General features: G+C 51.1%; 1 protein-coding gene across 1 annotated transcript in view; it reads right to left on the reverse strand.

The window, feature by feature from the left end:
- The window catches only part of HERC2 (HECT and RLD domain containing E3 ubiquitin protein ligase 2), a 211,465-nt gene that overhangs the window by 9,638 nt on the left and 188,105 nt on the right, over positions 1-13,722 (reverse strand). The window contains exons 79-85 of the mRNA XM_017508492.2: positions 10,985-11,162; positions 10,264-10,425; positions 8,757-8,848; positions 8,420-8,559; positions 3,733-3,920; positions 2,800-2,997; positions 518-601 (exon numbers count right to left, since the gene is read on the reverse strand). Of these exons, the coding sequence (XP_017363981.1) occupies positions 518-601; positions 2,800-2,997; positions 3,733-3,920; positions 8,420-8,559; positions 8,757-8,848; positions 10,264-10,425; positions 10,985-11,162 (1,042 nt within the window). The remainder of the gene's footprint in view (positions 1-517; positions 602-2,799; positions 2,998-3,732; positions 3,921-8,419; positions 8,560-8,756; positions 8,849-10,263; positions 10,426-10,984; positions 11,163-13,722) is intronic.

Here is a 13,722-nt window from a genome sequence, read left to right on the forward strand (position 1 = left end):
CCCAGTGTGACAGCAGACACACACACACACACGCCTCCCAGTGCCACGGCACACACACACACACACACACACACACGCCTCCCAGTGTCAGACACACACACACCTCCCAGTGTCACAGCACACACACACACACACACGCCTCCCAGTGTCACAGCACACACACACAGACACACACACACACGCCTCCCAGTGTCACGGCAGACACACACACATGCCTCCCAGTGTCACAGCAGTGGCATCGCCATGCAGTGGGAAGAGGGCTGACTTTATCTTCCCATCTTACTGAGCTGTGTTTGTGCTTTTGGACTATCTGAGATAAATCTTTATTACTTCTGTATAGAGAAATACGTGCACACACCTGGAAGCCCCAGCATGTCACATACAGGAAGCCCGCAAAAACGAAGGTGGCACCTGCCCTTTAAAGTTGGGATGCACGAGATGGCACCGTCCCAGCCAAGGTACCCAGGAAAGCACCCCTTCTGAGGCGGTGAGACTGGACGCCATCTCCATTCCCTACCTGGATGCGGTTCAACTCCACGACGGGGCCGTGCTGACGATCTCGCACCATGGTGGCTTGCACTACTTTTCGGAAAGCCGCCTCCTAAAACACATCAAACAGACAAAATTTAGACTCTGATATGGAAAACATCACTCTGGGGGAATCATGCTGCAGTTCTGTTTAAAGTCTGTTTTGAAGACGACGTTCTCAAGAACAGAAAACGGCCGGTTCCCTTTCTGAAGTTGTGAGGGAGCAAGCTGGCACTGAAGCGCACAGGGACAGTCCCTCAGGAAGCCGAGAACAGGGAGGAGGGCTGGAGCCTGGCAAGTACCTGCTCTGACTCAGGTCCCGCAGTCAAGGTCTCCCTGCCAAACCTCAAGTCCACCAGCGCAGGGACTGACGTTGAATGACTGACTGCACGCAGCCGCCACTGGGCCAGGGAGCCCCGTGGATCCAGCCAGACCTCGGGTCGGGACAGAAAAAGACAGACCAGGGAGGGGAACAAGGTCCTGGCTGTGATCACAGCAAAAGAAACCAGGAGTGCCTGGGGTGAAAGACAGCAGGGTGCAGCCCGACAAACGCCACAGGGAGAACCAGCCATTCCCCAGGAGGGGCAGGTCAGCCATGCCCACAGGGAAAGGGCAGGGGATGCAGGGCGCAGCTGTGCCAATTGGAAGGCGAGGAGAGAGGGCCAACAGGGGTCTCAGCTCTCTTGGCCAAGTGGGCAGTCGTGTCTTCTTTCTGTTAGGGGTGGGCTGTGGGAGCACAAGCATCCCTCAGAGGAGGCTGAGTCCCTGCCCAGGTCAGTCTAAGAACTCCAAATCCTGAAGGCAGGAGGTGAGGGCCCCACGCGCCAGAGGAGACCCAGAAAGGGCATCCTGGAGGCACCCCAGCCCCATGCCTCTTGCACAGCCCAGCTCATCCTGCTCCTGAGGGCCCTGCCTGGACCCCAGGGCAGCTCCCCATCCCAGAGGGACTCCCCTCTCCTCCCAGTCACCAGCCCGCCCACCTTGCTGGAGAGTCCTTTTCAGTGCTCTGGATCAGGAATAGTAACACCCACTCTCTGCGGCCAATCCTCACCACACCCAAGACCAGAACTGAGGCTGCCTGCACATTCCCTGAGCAGAGGCACCTTTCGGATGCCCTCAGCACTCCGCTGCTGCTGCCCCTGCCCCCCACCACACACGCCCCGCTCACGGCCTGCGCGGTGCTCGCACAGGCCCACGTACGACATGCCCTGCCTCTCACTTTTTTTTCCTCCCTACAAAGAAAGGCTTTTTTCCTCTTCACTGCTTATTATCACCTCTACTTTGAAGGATTAAAAGAAATGAAGGTAAAATTAATCAAGTTTGCTACTCTTGATTATTGAAAAGTATTGAAATTACGTTTCCTACCCATTTTACCTGCCCACGATTTCTTCCTGCCTCTCTCATCAGAGATGATCTTTCCATTAAACCCAAGCCTCACCTATTCCACCCTCAGGCACACGTGAAAGTAAAATGAACACGTCAGTCCTGTTCAGCAGACATGACTATGGCCAAGTGAAACAAAGCCAGTCCTTAAAAAGTAACCTGCTGAGACAGGACTCCAAAACATCCAAATCTTATTAAATCACTAAAAACGGACCACAAGATACAGAATAGAATCACTATCAGGATTAGCATTCCTCAATCCAATTCTACACCTTTTCCTTATAGAGATGCCCCCACTGTATGATAATTAGCCCCTTCGAGCTCATCTTGCCAAGCTGCTTGCCAGAAACTAACCCAATTTCTACAAAGCTCCAATTATTACAAACATCTACAAGTCCAGAAGTCTGATGACTTTCAGATGCCCTCACTCACGACTGTGTTACCCACCACCTGCCAACTCTCATTTGGCCAGCAATCTCTACCATATTCAGGCAGGGACTTAGAGGTAAGCTATCTGTGACTCTCGGACTGCTCTGCTGGACATCCCAGGGGAAACTGCCTGGTCACCTTCTTCCTGTGTCAGTGGGGACTTGCCATACGCCACAAAGCCAGGCAGGCAGAGAACGACCACAGGAACAAAGGCGTAGTGTAGGAAGGCCCCACCTCATCCTTCTGCAGAGGCAAGAGGCACAGAGTATGAAGGAGAGATGCGGCACCACCCTCTCTGTTGGTTTTGTCTGTTTTCTCATTGATATAAAGTGCCCAGAACAGAGCCTGGCAGCAGGAAGCACCCGTCAACATCTGCTTCAGAACAAGCTGTATTTGCTGTCACATTCCCAGTCCAGGAAGTACCAGTTTCCCCTAGAGCCACGACTACCACTGGAATACCTTCCCCTGGGATATGAGGATTCCTCGGAGGGCGTCAAACCCCACGGAAGGCCCCAGTCCAGTCTCGTCCAGCCAGCCCTCCAGGTCGAACATGGGGATGCAGGGGCAGAAGAGCTCCGAGATGTGGTGCAGCAGCAGCAGGCGGTTCCTCAGCGCGGTGATGGGGATCTCCTGCAGGTGATTGCACTCCATGGGGACCTGCAACATGGACATGGCCTTCAGCCGTGGGCACCAAAGGCACGGTGGCCACAGCGTGGCAACTGTTTCAAACAGAGAAGCACTGTGGTTTCTGAGTTTGGTTTGCAAAACCTCTCTGTGCTGCTTTTTAAAATACTGTTCTGGCCGGTCTGACTGTAAAAATATATATACCCAAATATGCTGACTAAGAAATGTGAGGCATGCACTATCAAAACAATTCTGTGTAGTTTATAAGATGCAGAACAGAAGGTCATACACACTGTACACACACAGTGTTGGCTGGTATAAATATTAATGTTGTTTTTCTTCTGAGACAGGGTCTCACTCTGTCACCCAGTCCAGAGGGCAGTGGTACAATCACTGCAGCTTTGACCTTTGGGACTCAAGCGATCCTCCCACCTCAGCCCTCAGCTGCCCGAGTAGCTGGGATTACAGGTGCACACGACTACGCCCGGCTAATTCTGTAGACAAAGAGTTTCACTATGTTGTCCAGGCTGGTCCTGAACTCCTGAGCTCAAGCGATCCGCCTACCTCAGCCTCCTAAAGTGCTGGGATTACAGGCGTGAGCCACTACAACCAGCCAAATATCACAGTTCCTAAAAGCACCATTTGGTTAACATTTATTGGGCCTGAATTATTTTCACCAAGAAACCTCTGTAAACACGTCACAACAGGATGCAGCATGTGGCAGGAGCACAGTTTGCTCGCCCCAACCCACCCCGCCTGCCGACTGACCTGTGCGGGGAGCTTGCCAGCGCTAGTGGGCTTGCTGGTCGACCAGGCGAGGGTATGCGCTGAGCCACAGGCCACACGGTTGACCTTCTTTCCCTGAAGGGCAGCGACCAACCGAGGCCTCTGGATGGCATTGGTGGTTCCGTCTCCCAGCTGTCCCTCGTCATTGTCGCCCCACGTATAAACCTCACCTGAATGAAGTGCATTTAGAATCAGAGCCTGTACAAGGGCCAACAAATGCGCAGCTGCCAATGTCTCCCCAACACACACAGTATCACTGCTCCCTGCCCTTCGGCTGGGTGCTGACAGTCACCCCTCTGAGTGCCAGCTTTACGTACGACCTAGACATAAGTACAGGCTAATCACACATCCAAAGAGGCAGGTGCTTCCCAGCACTCCCACAGCCCCTGCTGGCCACCAGGCCTCTTTATGAGAAGCACAGGAGTCGGGTCTTAAGCCCCCAACCGTGCGAGTTCTCAGGACTGGGCATGCTGCGGCAGTCCTCCACCAGAACAGTATTGGGACACACAGCAATATCCCTAACATCCCAAAATGCTCTTGCCTGTGAAACAGAAGAGCAAAAGTCTATTTTATCTATTTTATTTTTTAAGACAGGTGCTCGCTCTGTTCCCCAGGCTGGAGTAAACTGGCATGATCATGGTTCACTGCAGCCTCAACCTCCCCAGCTCAAGTGATCCTCCCACCTCATCTCCCAAAGTGTTGGGATTAGGGCATGAGCCAGTGCGCTGGGCAAACGGATTAGATAAACAAAATCCATGTTTTCAAAATCAAAACCACAATGGCCATAATAAAAAAAAAATCAAAAAATAATAGATGTTGGCATGGATGTGATGAAAAGGGAACAGTTTCATTGCTGGTGGGAATGGAAACCGGACCCACTGAGATTTTTCCCCAGCTGAGGGAAAAACCGAATACCCCGTGATACAAATTAAAACCAAGCTATCTGTGAAAATGCTCTGTGATGGGAGGCATCTTCCATGCTCCACTACAGAGAACAGTGTGGAGATTCCTCAGAGAGCTGAGAGCAGATCTACCAGCCATTTGATGCAGCAGTCCCACCAAGAGGTATCCAACCACAGGAAAAGAAGTCATTATTTGAAAAAGATACTTGCACACGCATGTTTACAGCAGCACGATTAGCAACTGCACAAATACGGAACCAGCCCAAAAGCCCATCAGTCAATAAGTGGATAAAGAAAATGTGGTATTATAGATCATGGAATACTACACAGCCATAAAAGGGAATGAAATGATGAAATTCACAGCAACCTGGATGGGTCTGGAGACCATTATTCTAAGTAAAGTAACTCAGGAATGGAAAACCAAACAGTGTGTTCTCATGCAATGAGGGTGCAATGGCGTGAGAATGACACAGTGAACTTTGGAGACTCGGGACGGGGAAAAAGGCTGCACAGCGGGTCCAGTGCACACTGCTTGGGCGATGGGTGCACCAAAATCTCAGAAATCACTGAAGAACTTACTCATGTAACCACCTGTTCCCCAAAGACCTGTTCATAAAAATTTTAAAGTAACATCAAAAAAGAAGATGCAGTTTCTGTTCATATCCTCAACGTAAGATTCACCATTCACAAGCATCAGCACACTTTCAGTGCACCGTGTGGGACCTTGACCAGGAAATACCACCGGAAAACATTCTCAGGCAAGGTCCCTGGTGACTACACGGGAAACGAGGTTCCTGTCACCTGGAGACACCAGTGGGCGCTCCTCTGTAAAGTGTGACGCCTGCATGGTCAAGGGTAGTGCCCCTGCCCTGCCCCTGCCTGCTCTGCACAGGTGGGTCCTAAAGCCACGAGGCGGGTGTCACATGCACAGGGTGAAGAGGACCTCTCTGCACACACGCAGCCGGGCAGACGGAATGTGTCCGCGAGAGTGAGGGGGGCTTCCACCAGGCGCTGGCTCCGAGGGGGTTAGCCAAGACCCCCACGTGTGAGGGGAGGAGCAAGCAAGGATGGGATGCTGGGTGCGCAAGGGGGGAGTGGCCAAATCGCCAGAAGAAAAAGGAGCTGCAAGGTTGCTGAGGGAAACTAGAATGAACCCTGTGGTACCAAACTGGAACTGGGGATACTGGTGGGAACTCATGGTTTTCAACACACATGCAGATCCAGGAGGAAACATCACACATAAACCGGGGTACTGTTTACACAGGATGCCTGGGGAGCGGTGGCGCCTCAACAGCAGCGAGCACACCTCGTCTTCTCAAGGTCATTCTCCTCCACAGACGCCAGGGATCCCTGGAGGAATGGCCAGGTGGAGGCATGGCGCATGGCAGGAACAAGGGGAAGCTGATCACCTTCTGCCAGAGCAAGGAAGTGCTCCCAGACAACGGGGCACACGAGAAGGGGGCAGAGCCGGCCAAACAGCACCACTTGAGCATCGAAATCAACAGCGAAAGACTCTCTATCCCAATGAATACATTAGGACCCATGATTCCCATTCAGATAAAACAAATACATCAACAGGTTCAAGGCTGCATGAGAAAGAAATTCTTAAACAGATTCAGCATGTCTCTACTAAATATTTGTTAATTACAAAGAACGTGCACAGTGAAAAGCATGGCAGACAGCAAGGTGACCAAACGACAGAGTGAGCAAGGAGACACACTGCATGTCACCTGCACGGACGACCTGCGACGGTCAGGGTCACACAACCCGAGTCTACTGCAAAACACCAGAAAAGCCCGAATACAACAGCGCCACAAAACAATAGCTGTCCAGCTGCAAGGAGACAGGGGCGTGAAACGATGACGCCAGCCGCTGAGTGTCATGGGACAGAGGGCACAGCTCGCCAGCTGCGTGCTCGGCAGTGCGCCGCGGAGTGGCCGTCTGTGGGAAACACACTGGACGCTCGGTGCAGCCGCGCAACAACAGTCATGCTCACGTGGACTGGAGTAAGGAAGTTCCATGTAATACACTTCCAACTGCTTTGCTTCCAACTGGGATTTGTCTCAAAATTTAAAACAATTAAATAAATCAAATAAAAAGCTCTGCATCAAGAACGACAATGTCCTTCCACTACAGGCCACAGCAGTTGCTCATTCCTACATAAGCCTCTTCCAACGATGACACGATTAAAGGGTACACGTTCATATAATTCACCAAAGCCTTTAACAAGGAGCACAACTTGTGGGAAGGCATGTTAATGAAAGATGGCGCCCTGGTCCACTGCTGCCATACACATCCCCACCGCCCCACTGGCTTAAACAACATGTACTTAGGATGCTTCAGCTCCGCAGGTCAGAAGTCCTGCATGGGTCTTACTTCCCAGAGGCCCCAGGGGAGAGTTTCCTTGCTCATTCAGACACAGCTCAGTTCTCTGTGGGACTGAGGTCCAGCTTCCTTGCAGGCTGAGCTAGTCCCCGTTTCCAGGGGCCACCCCATTCCCTGGCCTTGTTCCTCCATGAAAGCCAGCCACGGAGGGTAGAGAGCTCTTGGAGTTGGAAAATCTTTCTACTACCTCTGCAGTCCCATCTCTGACGAACACTTCTGCCTTCTTTTCTCATCAAATGGTCAGTGTGATTACACTGGGCCCACTCAATAATCCAGAATAATCTCCATATCGTCAAGTCAGCTGATTCACAAACTTCATTTGACCTGAAAAGTCCTTCGCCCTTGTGTGCGGGTTCCCCAGACAGCCCCGATGCTCATGATTCTCCAGCACAACTCACAAGACTCAGCACACACCCCTGCTCAAAATTAGTGTATTACAGCAAGAGGACACACAGCAAGACCAGCACAGGGATGGGGACCTGGGGCGATGTGGTGTGGAGGTAACCAGGCGCCAGCTTCCAGAGTTCTCTTCCACAGGAGCCACAGGACGAGCTTCACTCCCCTGGCACTGAGCTGTGTCAAGGGCTGTCTTCTGGGAAGCGGGGTAGAGACTCCAGGCTCAGGGTTTCCATCAGGACTGATCACATGGGCACCCCCTGCCTGGCGCGTACCAAGTTCCAGACCAAGGAAAGCAGGTTTTAGCAGAGCATGTTGTTTGTACAGCCAGTTCAGGCACAGTGAACCACACTCACCACCTAGGAAAGGGGAGCCCTCCCAAAACCCAGGTTTCCCGACACCAGCAGACGGCCAGGCCGGCAGCAGGTCTAACGCTATGACTCGGGCCGGCTGCCGGCTCTGCTCTGCACGGCGCAGTAGTAAATAGAACTCATTCACAGGTGCAACAGCAGGGGCTGAAGACGACAGGGCCAAAGCCCTGCTGACTGCAGGCAGACTCTCAGGACACGGTATCAGCCCAGCCTTTGCCTCCATTTTTTTTTTAAAGATGGAGTTTCACTCTCACTGCCCAGGCTGGAGTGCAATGGACGGTGCGACCTCAGCTCACAGCAACGTCCGCCTCCCAGGTTCAAGAGATTCTCCTGCCTTAGCCTCCCGAGTAGCTGGGATTACAGGAATGCACCATCACACACCCAGCTAATTTTGTATTTTTAGTAGAGACGGGTTTCTCCACGTTGGTCAGCTGGTCTCGAACTCCCAACCTCAGGTGATCCGCCCGCCTCGGCCTCCCAAAGTGCTGGGATCACAGGTGTGTGCCACCGCGCCTGGCCACCTCTGCCTCCTTTTAAGGCTGTGCATGTGATCCAGCCCCAAGCACCCCCTGAGGTTCGCAGGGCTCAGTCGTGCAGTGCCAAGCTCCCACCTACCGTCCTCTGTGCAGCACACACAGTGCAGGGAGCCGGTGGCAATGGCGATGACTTTCTTCCCCTGCAGCCCTTGGACCTGCCGAGGCCTTCGAACATGGTCATCCGATCCATGGCCCAGCCTATGATAATCGCCTTTGCCCCTGCACACAAAGGAAGCACGGAAATTATGGGGCAAGGCCATCACTGACCACCCTGCCCAGCCTCCTGGGCAGGCTCTGCTCTTCAGGACACAACCACAGCCTGCGCAGAAGCGACATTCCCATCCATGAAAAGCCGGTGCACACACCCCAATTAAAATCTAGTTTTGGTGGGTTTAAACAAACAGAATCTTGCCTACCAGGTATAAACGGCTCCAGATTTGGTAAGGGCAACAGAAAACTGGGATCCGCATTCCACTTTAACTACTCCAAGGCCTGTAAGAGAGTCAATCTAGAAGGGGAAAAAGTTCAATTAGACAGACAGCATCGAGGCCCCTGCTGATTGCTATATCCACATTGTTATTTAACTAAACTAATAGGAATTCTGAAAACTTGTACCCATGTGGAATAATTAGTGCAACTTAAATCATATTGCACTTCATCTCAGCACTCCCAGGAGGCAGGTGGGACTGGACTGACAGCAAGATGCTGGCACAGTGGGACGCAGCACATTGCACCAGAAATGGGAGCTCTGCTTGAGGCCTGCAAGCCTCTCTCCCCAGAATGGCCTCTGCGAACCTTGCTTCTCTGTGCAGCAGCAAAGTACCCCACCAACCCCTGTGTCTCTCCTCGCCTTTCCCAGCCCTCTCAGACCCAAGGCCCGCGGGGCGGGGGAGGAGCAGCAGGCAAGGCGAGGGATGGTCAAGAGCACTGGGCTCCACCCACCACCCAGGACCCACTACCCTCAACAATGCACACTGCAAGGCAACACTTTTCCTCATGCTCCTCATGACCTCTGTGATTGCTCTCATATGTAAGTTCTCATATTCAATTCTGAACTCAAATCAATTAAAACTGACCTCATTATTTTAATGAACTCTCCCTGGTGTCCAACCCTAACACATTGGCATCGGGACGTCCTGCTCCAGCCCCTCCCATGCCCAGCATCCTCACCCTTACAAGTGCAAAGCCCAGGCTCTTCCCCACAAGGAGGGGCCTCTGATGCACGCTACAGGTGAGGGTCTGCTCCACAGGCACCTGTGCCACACCTGCAGCCCCACAGCCCCACGACAGAGGCGGCCGGGCAGAGACAGGTTCGCAGCACCAGGCTCCCAAGTGCCCGGCAGAGCACCTGGGCTACACGGCAGTGTGCTGTGCATGCACTGAGGTCACTGAGCAGCACCTGCAGGACCTGAGCCACGTACCAGCCACCGGTGCACACGAGCAAAAGATATTCTGGTGAAATGAAGAAATCGCCTGGAGCCACCAGGCTTCTTCAGAGCGGAGCCACCCACCCCAGCAGGGCCGCAGGACCCGGGTGCTGTGTAGGCCCTGCTCTCGCTCCTCACAGGACACCCGCCTGAGATGGCCCTGGCTAACCCAGACGCAGTCCCTTTAGCAAGCACTGGCAGCCCCGAAGCACGGGCCGTGGCAACTCAGCACCACTGCAAACAGAAAGTGTGAGAGCCAGTGATATCCTCTGAGACAGGCCTACATGCTAAACAAACCGGCAGGCTCCACGGGCCCCGCTGACCCCGTCCACTTCTCAGGAGCACACACAGCACATAGCACACACACCTTTTAGCCAATCACCCCTTACAGTTACCGGAAAGAAGGTACAGAGGAGGTTGGTGGCGCTGAGGCTGTGTTTTCCCGAGGGCCCCCAGGGACCCCCGACTGGGGTGAGCTGGGAGAGCATGGCGTTACCTTCGTGGGCACTTTACAGCCGTCGCTGCCTCCGCGACCCAGCTTGCCATAGTCACCATCCCCCCAGGACCAGACGGTGTCGTCATCTGTGAGGCAGAGAGTCTGGGCGTCTCCGCTGCCACACGCAATGTCGACTACACGGTGCCCCTGCAGCGCCTCCACCTGCAGGGAAAAGGACCCGGGTTGGCCGAGCACGGCACGAGAAGGCTCGCCACCGGAGGAGCTTCCCAGCGCCGCCATCCTTCCTTTACGGGAGTACCTGTCTAAAGCCTTTACAAAGAGGCGATTTCTAAAATCTTATAAGACAAAAGCAAACATACCTTCATCTATCTGAACTACGAGCATCTAAACTGCAGAAGAAGCTATTAATGTCTGATGCGCGAACCCTACACCGCCAGGAAGGCTGTTTATTCGCTTCCTGTACCCAAAAATACAGTGGACCTTCTAGAAGCCAAAGCATTTTTCTAGACGCCAAGCAGTATTTATCATTACAAAGAAAAGGATATTTCAAATGACTCAGGGAAGAAATATGTACCAAGATGTTTTTATTTTCACCAGAAAGAACATGTACTTGTAAATTGGGCTATGACCATCATAAAAAAATCTAGAACAGAAAATGCTCTGGACTTTTAAAATCATAACAAAGGTGGCAAAGCACCCCCACGCGACACAGCCGTGGGGGGCGTGTGGCCTCCCGCCTCTGCACGCGGCGCCTGCTCACCAGCTTCGGCTTCAGCTGGTCCTCGCTGTCACTGTGCCCCAGGCGGCCGTAGCGGCCTTTGCCCCACGTGTAGAGGTCCCCGGCGGCCGCGACACAGGCGCTGTGAGCTCCGCCAGCAGCAACGTCGACCACTTCAATTCCTCTCAGAGACTCAATGACACGGGGGCGGTCACACGGACTGCAGAAAGTCACCAGATATGACGGAAATACATTTTTATTCTTAAACATTTTCCAGCTTATTAACTATCTCTCAGTCTACACCTTCCTCATCAGTTAATTGTTAAATCAATCAAGAAGAATCACTCAGACGTGAACTCAAATGTCACCACTTCCTACCTCCTTCCCGTACAAGGCCAGAGGGCAGGGCTTCCCCAGCTCTAACTCGGAGGCTGGAAGGTGACCACACATACTGGGCCAAGTTCAAAGCACAGCCCATTTTTCAAAGGCCTACGAGCTGAGAACAGGTTTTACATTTTAAAGCGTTGTGTTAATAATCAAAAAAAAAACCTCCAAGAATCATATGCAACTCCTAAAATAGTTACCACCTGGCCCTGTACGAAAGTTTGCCACCTCACCCCCATTATGAATTAACAAATCATTTAAGGAGTTTTAACACATGAATGTCACTGGTCTGTAACAGTGACTACTGATAACAAACTTTTTGCTTTCTTACTAAGTTTTGAAAGCAGCTCTTTATATATTTTGGCATCAGACCTTGATTATATGACTGTGAATATCGTTTCCCAGCTTGGGGTTTCAATCTCTTCAGTGTCTTTCAAAGAAAAGTTCATAATTTTTATAAAGTCCAAGTGGTGTTTTTCTTTCATGAATCACGCTTTTGGAATTCAATTGAAAAATCTTTTCTGATCTAAGGTCACAAAAATTTTCTGTTTTCTTCTAGAAGTTTTTGGTTTTAGGTTTTACATTCATGACCGTAATTCATTTTGAATGAATGTTTGGCTATGGTGTAAAGTATGCATTTAAGTCATTTCTTGCCATAGGCTATCCAACTATCCAAAACCACTTATTGAAAAGAGCATCTTTTCTCCAGTGAACTGGCTGTGTACTCTTGTAAACTGTGCACGAGAAATTGTGAGAAGTCCAGTTTCCTTTTTCCACACTCGTCAGTGTTTGCCAGCCAGTTTCTGGATTCCCTGCTCTGTCTTTATGCCTACACTATACCAAGCTGATGGCTGCAGCTCTAAAATGAGACTTAGGCAGTGCAAGTCCTCCAACCGTGTCCTCATTTTCAAAGTTCATTTGACTATTCTAGGTATCTAGAATAGATACCTAGATACGTGCATCTCCGTACACATTTTATACTCGGCTTGTGAATTTCTATACAGACCTTGATTGAGAAGGTGTTGAATCTATAGACGTGAGGATAAGCACCAAATTAACAATCCTGAGTCTTCTGCTCCGTGACTCTCAGCAATATTGTCTAGTCTTCTGTCTGTAGGCCATTCACATTTTGGGGGCAGATTTATCCCTTAGTTATCCAGTTCTGAGAAGAGGGTACTGTAAGTGGTATTTTAAACTTTCACTTTCTGGTTTGTATATGTCTATGCATGGACATACACATAACCTTTACTTACTGATCTTCTATCCTGCAACACTGCTAGCCTCACTTATTAGTTCCAGTAGCTTTTTGTAGATACCATTAGATTCTCTGCATAAACAATGTTTTCTGCAAAAAAGACAGTTTTAATTCTCTTTTCCATCTAGACGCCGTGTATTCCTTTGCATTGCTGTACTGTACTTACTAACCCTGTACAATGCTGGAGAGAAGTCGTGAGAGCAGACATCTTTTCCTCGAGCCTGAACTCGGGGAAAGGTTTCAGTCTGCTGCCATCAAGCACAATGTAGACTCTATAGGCTAACAGAGATGCCCTTTATCAGGTACAGGAAGAGATCTTTTACTCTTAGACTACTCAGTTTTTATCAGAGATGGATGTTGGAGTTTGCCAAATTATTTTTCCCCTCTTTATCTATTAAGATGATCATATAGTTTTCTTTTTCACATTGACTGATTTTTCTAATGTTAAACCAAACTTGTGATTTCTGGCATAAACACATCACGCGGCCACGCTATGTACTACTGAATTCAATTTACTAAAACATTAACACTTTTACATCTATGTTCATAAAGGATATTGGTCTGTATTTTCCTAGAAATGGCTGAGTCTGACTTTGATATAAGTAAAGCTTTCCTCAAAAAAGGAGGGGCCTCTGATGCACACTACAGGCGAGGGTCTGCTCCACAGGCACCTGTGCCACACCTGCAGCCCTACAGCCCCACGATAGAGGCGGCTGGGCAGAGACAGGTTCGCAGCACCAGGCTCCCAAGTGCCCGGCAGAGCACCTGGGCTACACGGCAGTGTGCTGTGCATGCACTGAGGTCACTGAGCAGCACCTGCAGGACCTGAGCCACGTACCAGCCACTGGTGCACACGAGCAAAAGATATTCCTGGCAAAACGAGGAAATCGCCTGGAGCCACCAGGGTTGTTGGGAGCAGAGCCGCCCACCCTAGCAGGGCCGCAGGACCCGGGTGCTGTGCAGGCCCTGCTCTCGTTCCTCACAGGACACCCGCCTGAGATGGCCCTGGCTAACCCAGATGCAGTTTGGGAATTGAGAATTCCCTCCTCCAATTTTCTGAAAAATTTGAGAAGAACTGGTATCATCTGTTAGCTACATGTCTGTTAGAAATCACGTCATCGGGTCCTGGAGATTTGTCTGC

Source organism: Cebus imitator, unplaced genomic scaffold, assembly GCF_001604975.1.
Source record: "Cebus imitator isolate Cc_AM_T3 unplaced genomic scaffold, Cebus_imitator-1.0 Scaffold392, whole genome shotgun sequence".
NCBI classification, from domain to species: domain Eukaryota; kingdom Metazoa; phylum Chordata; class Mammalia; order Primates; family Cebidae; genus Cebus; species Cebus imitator.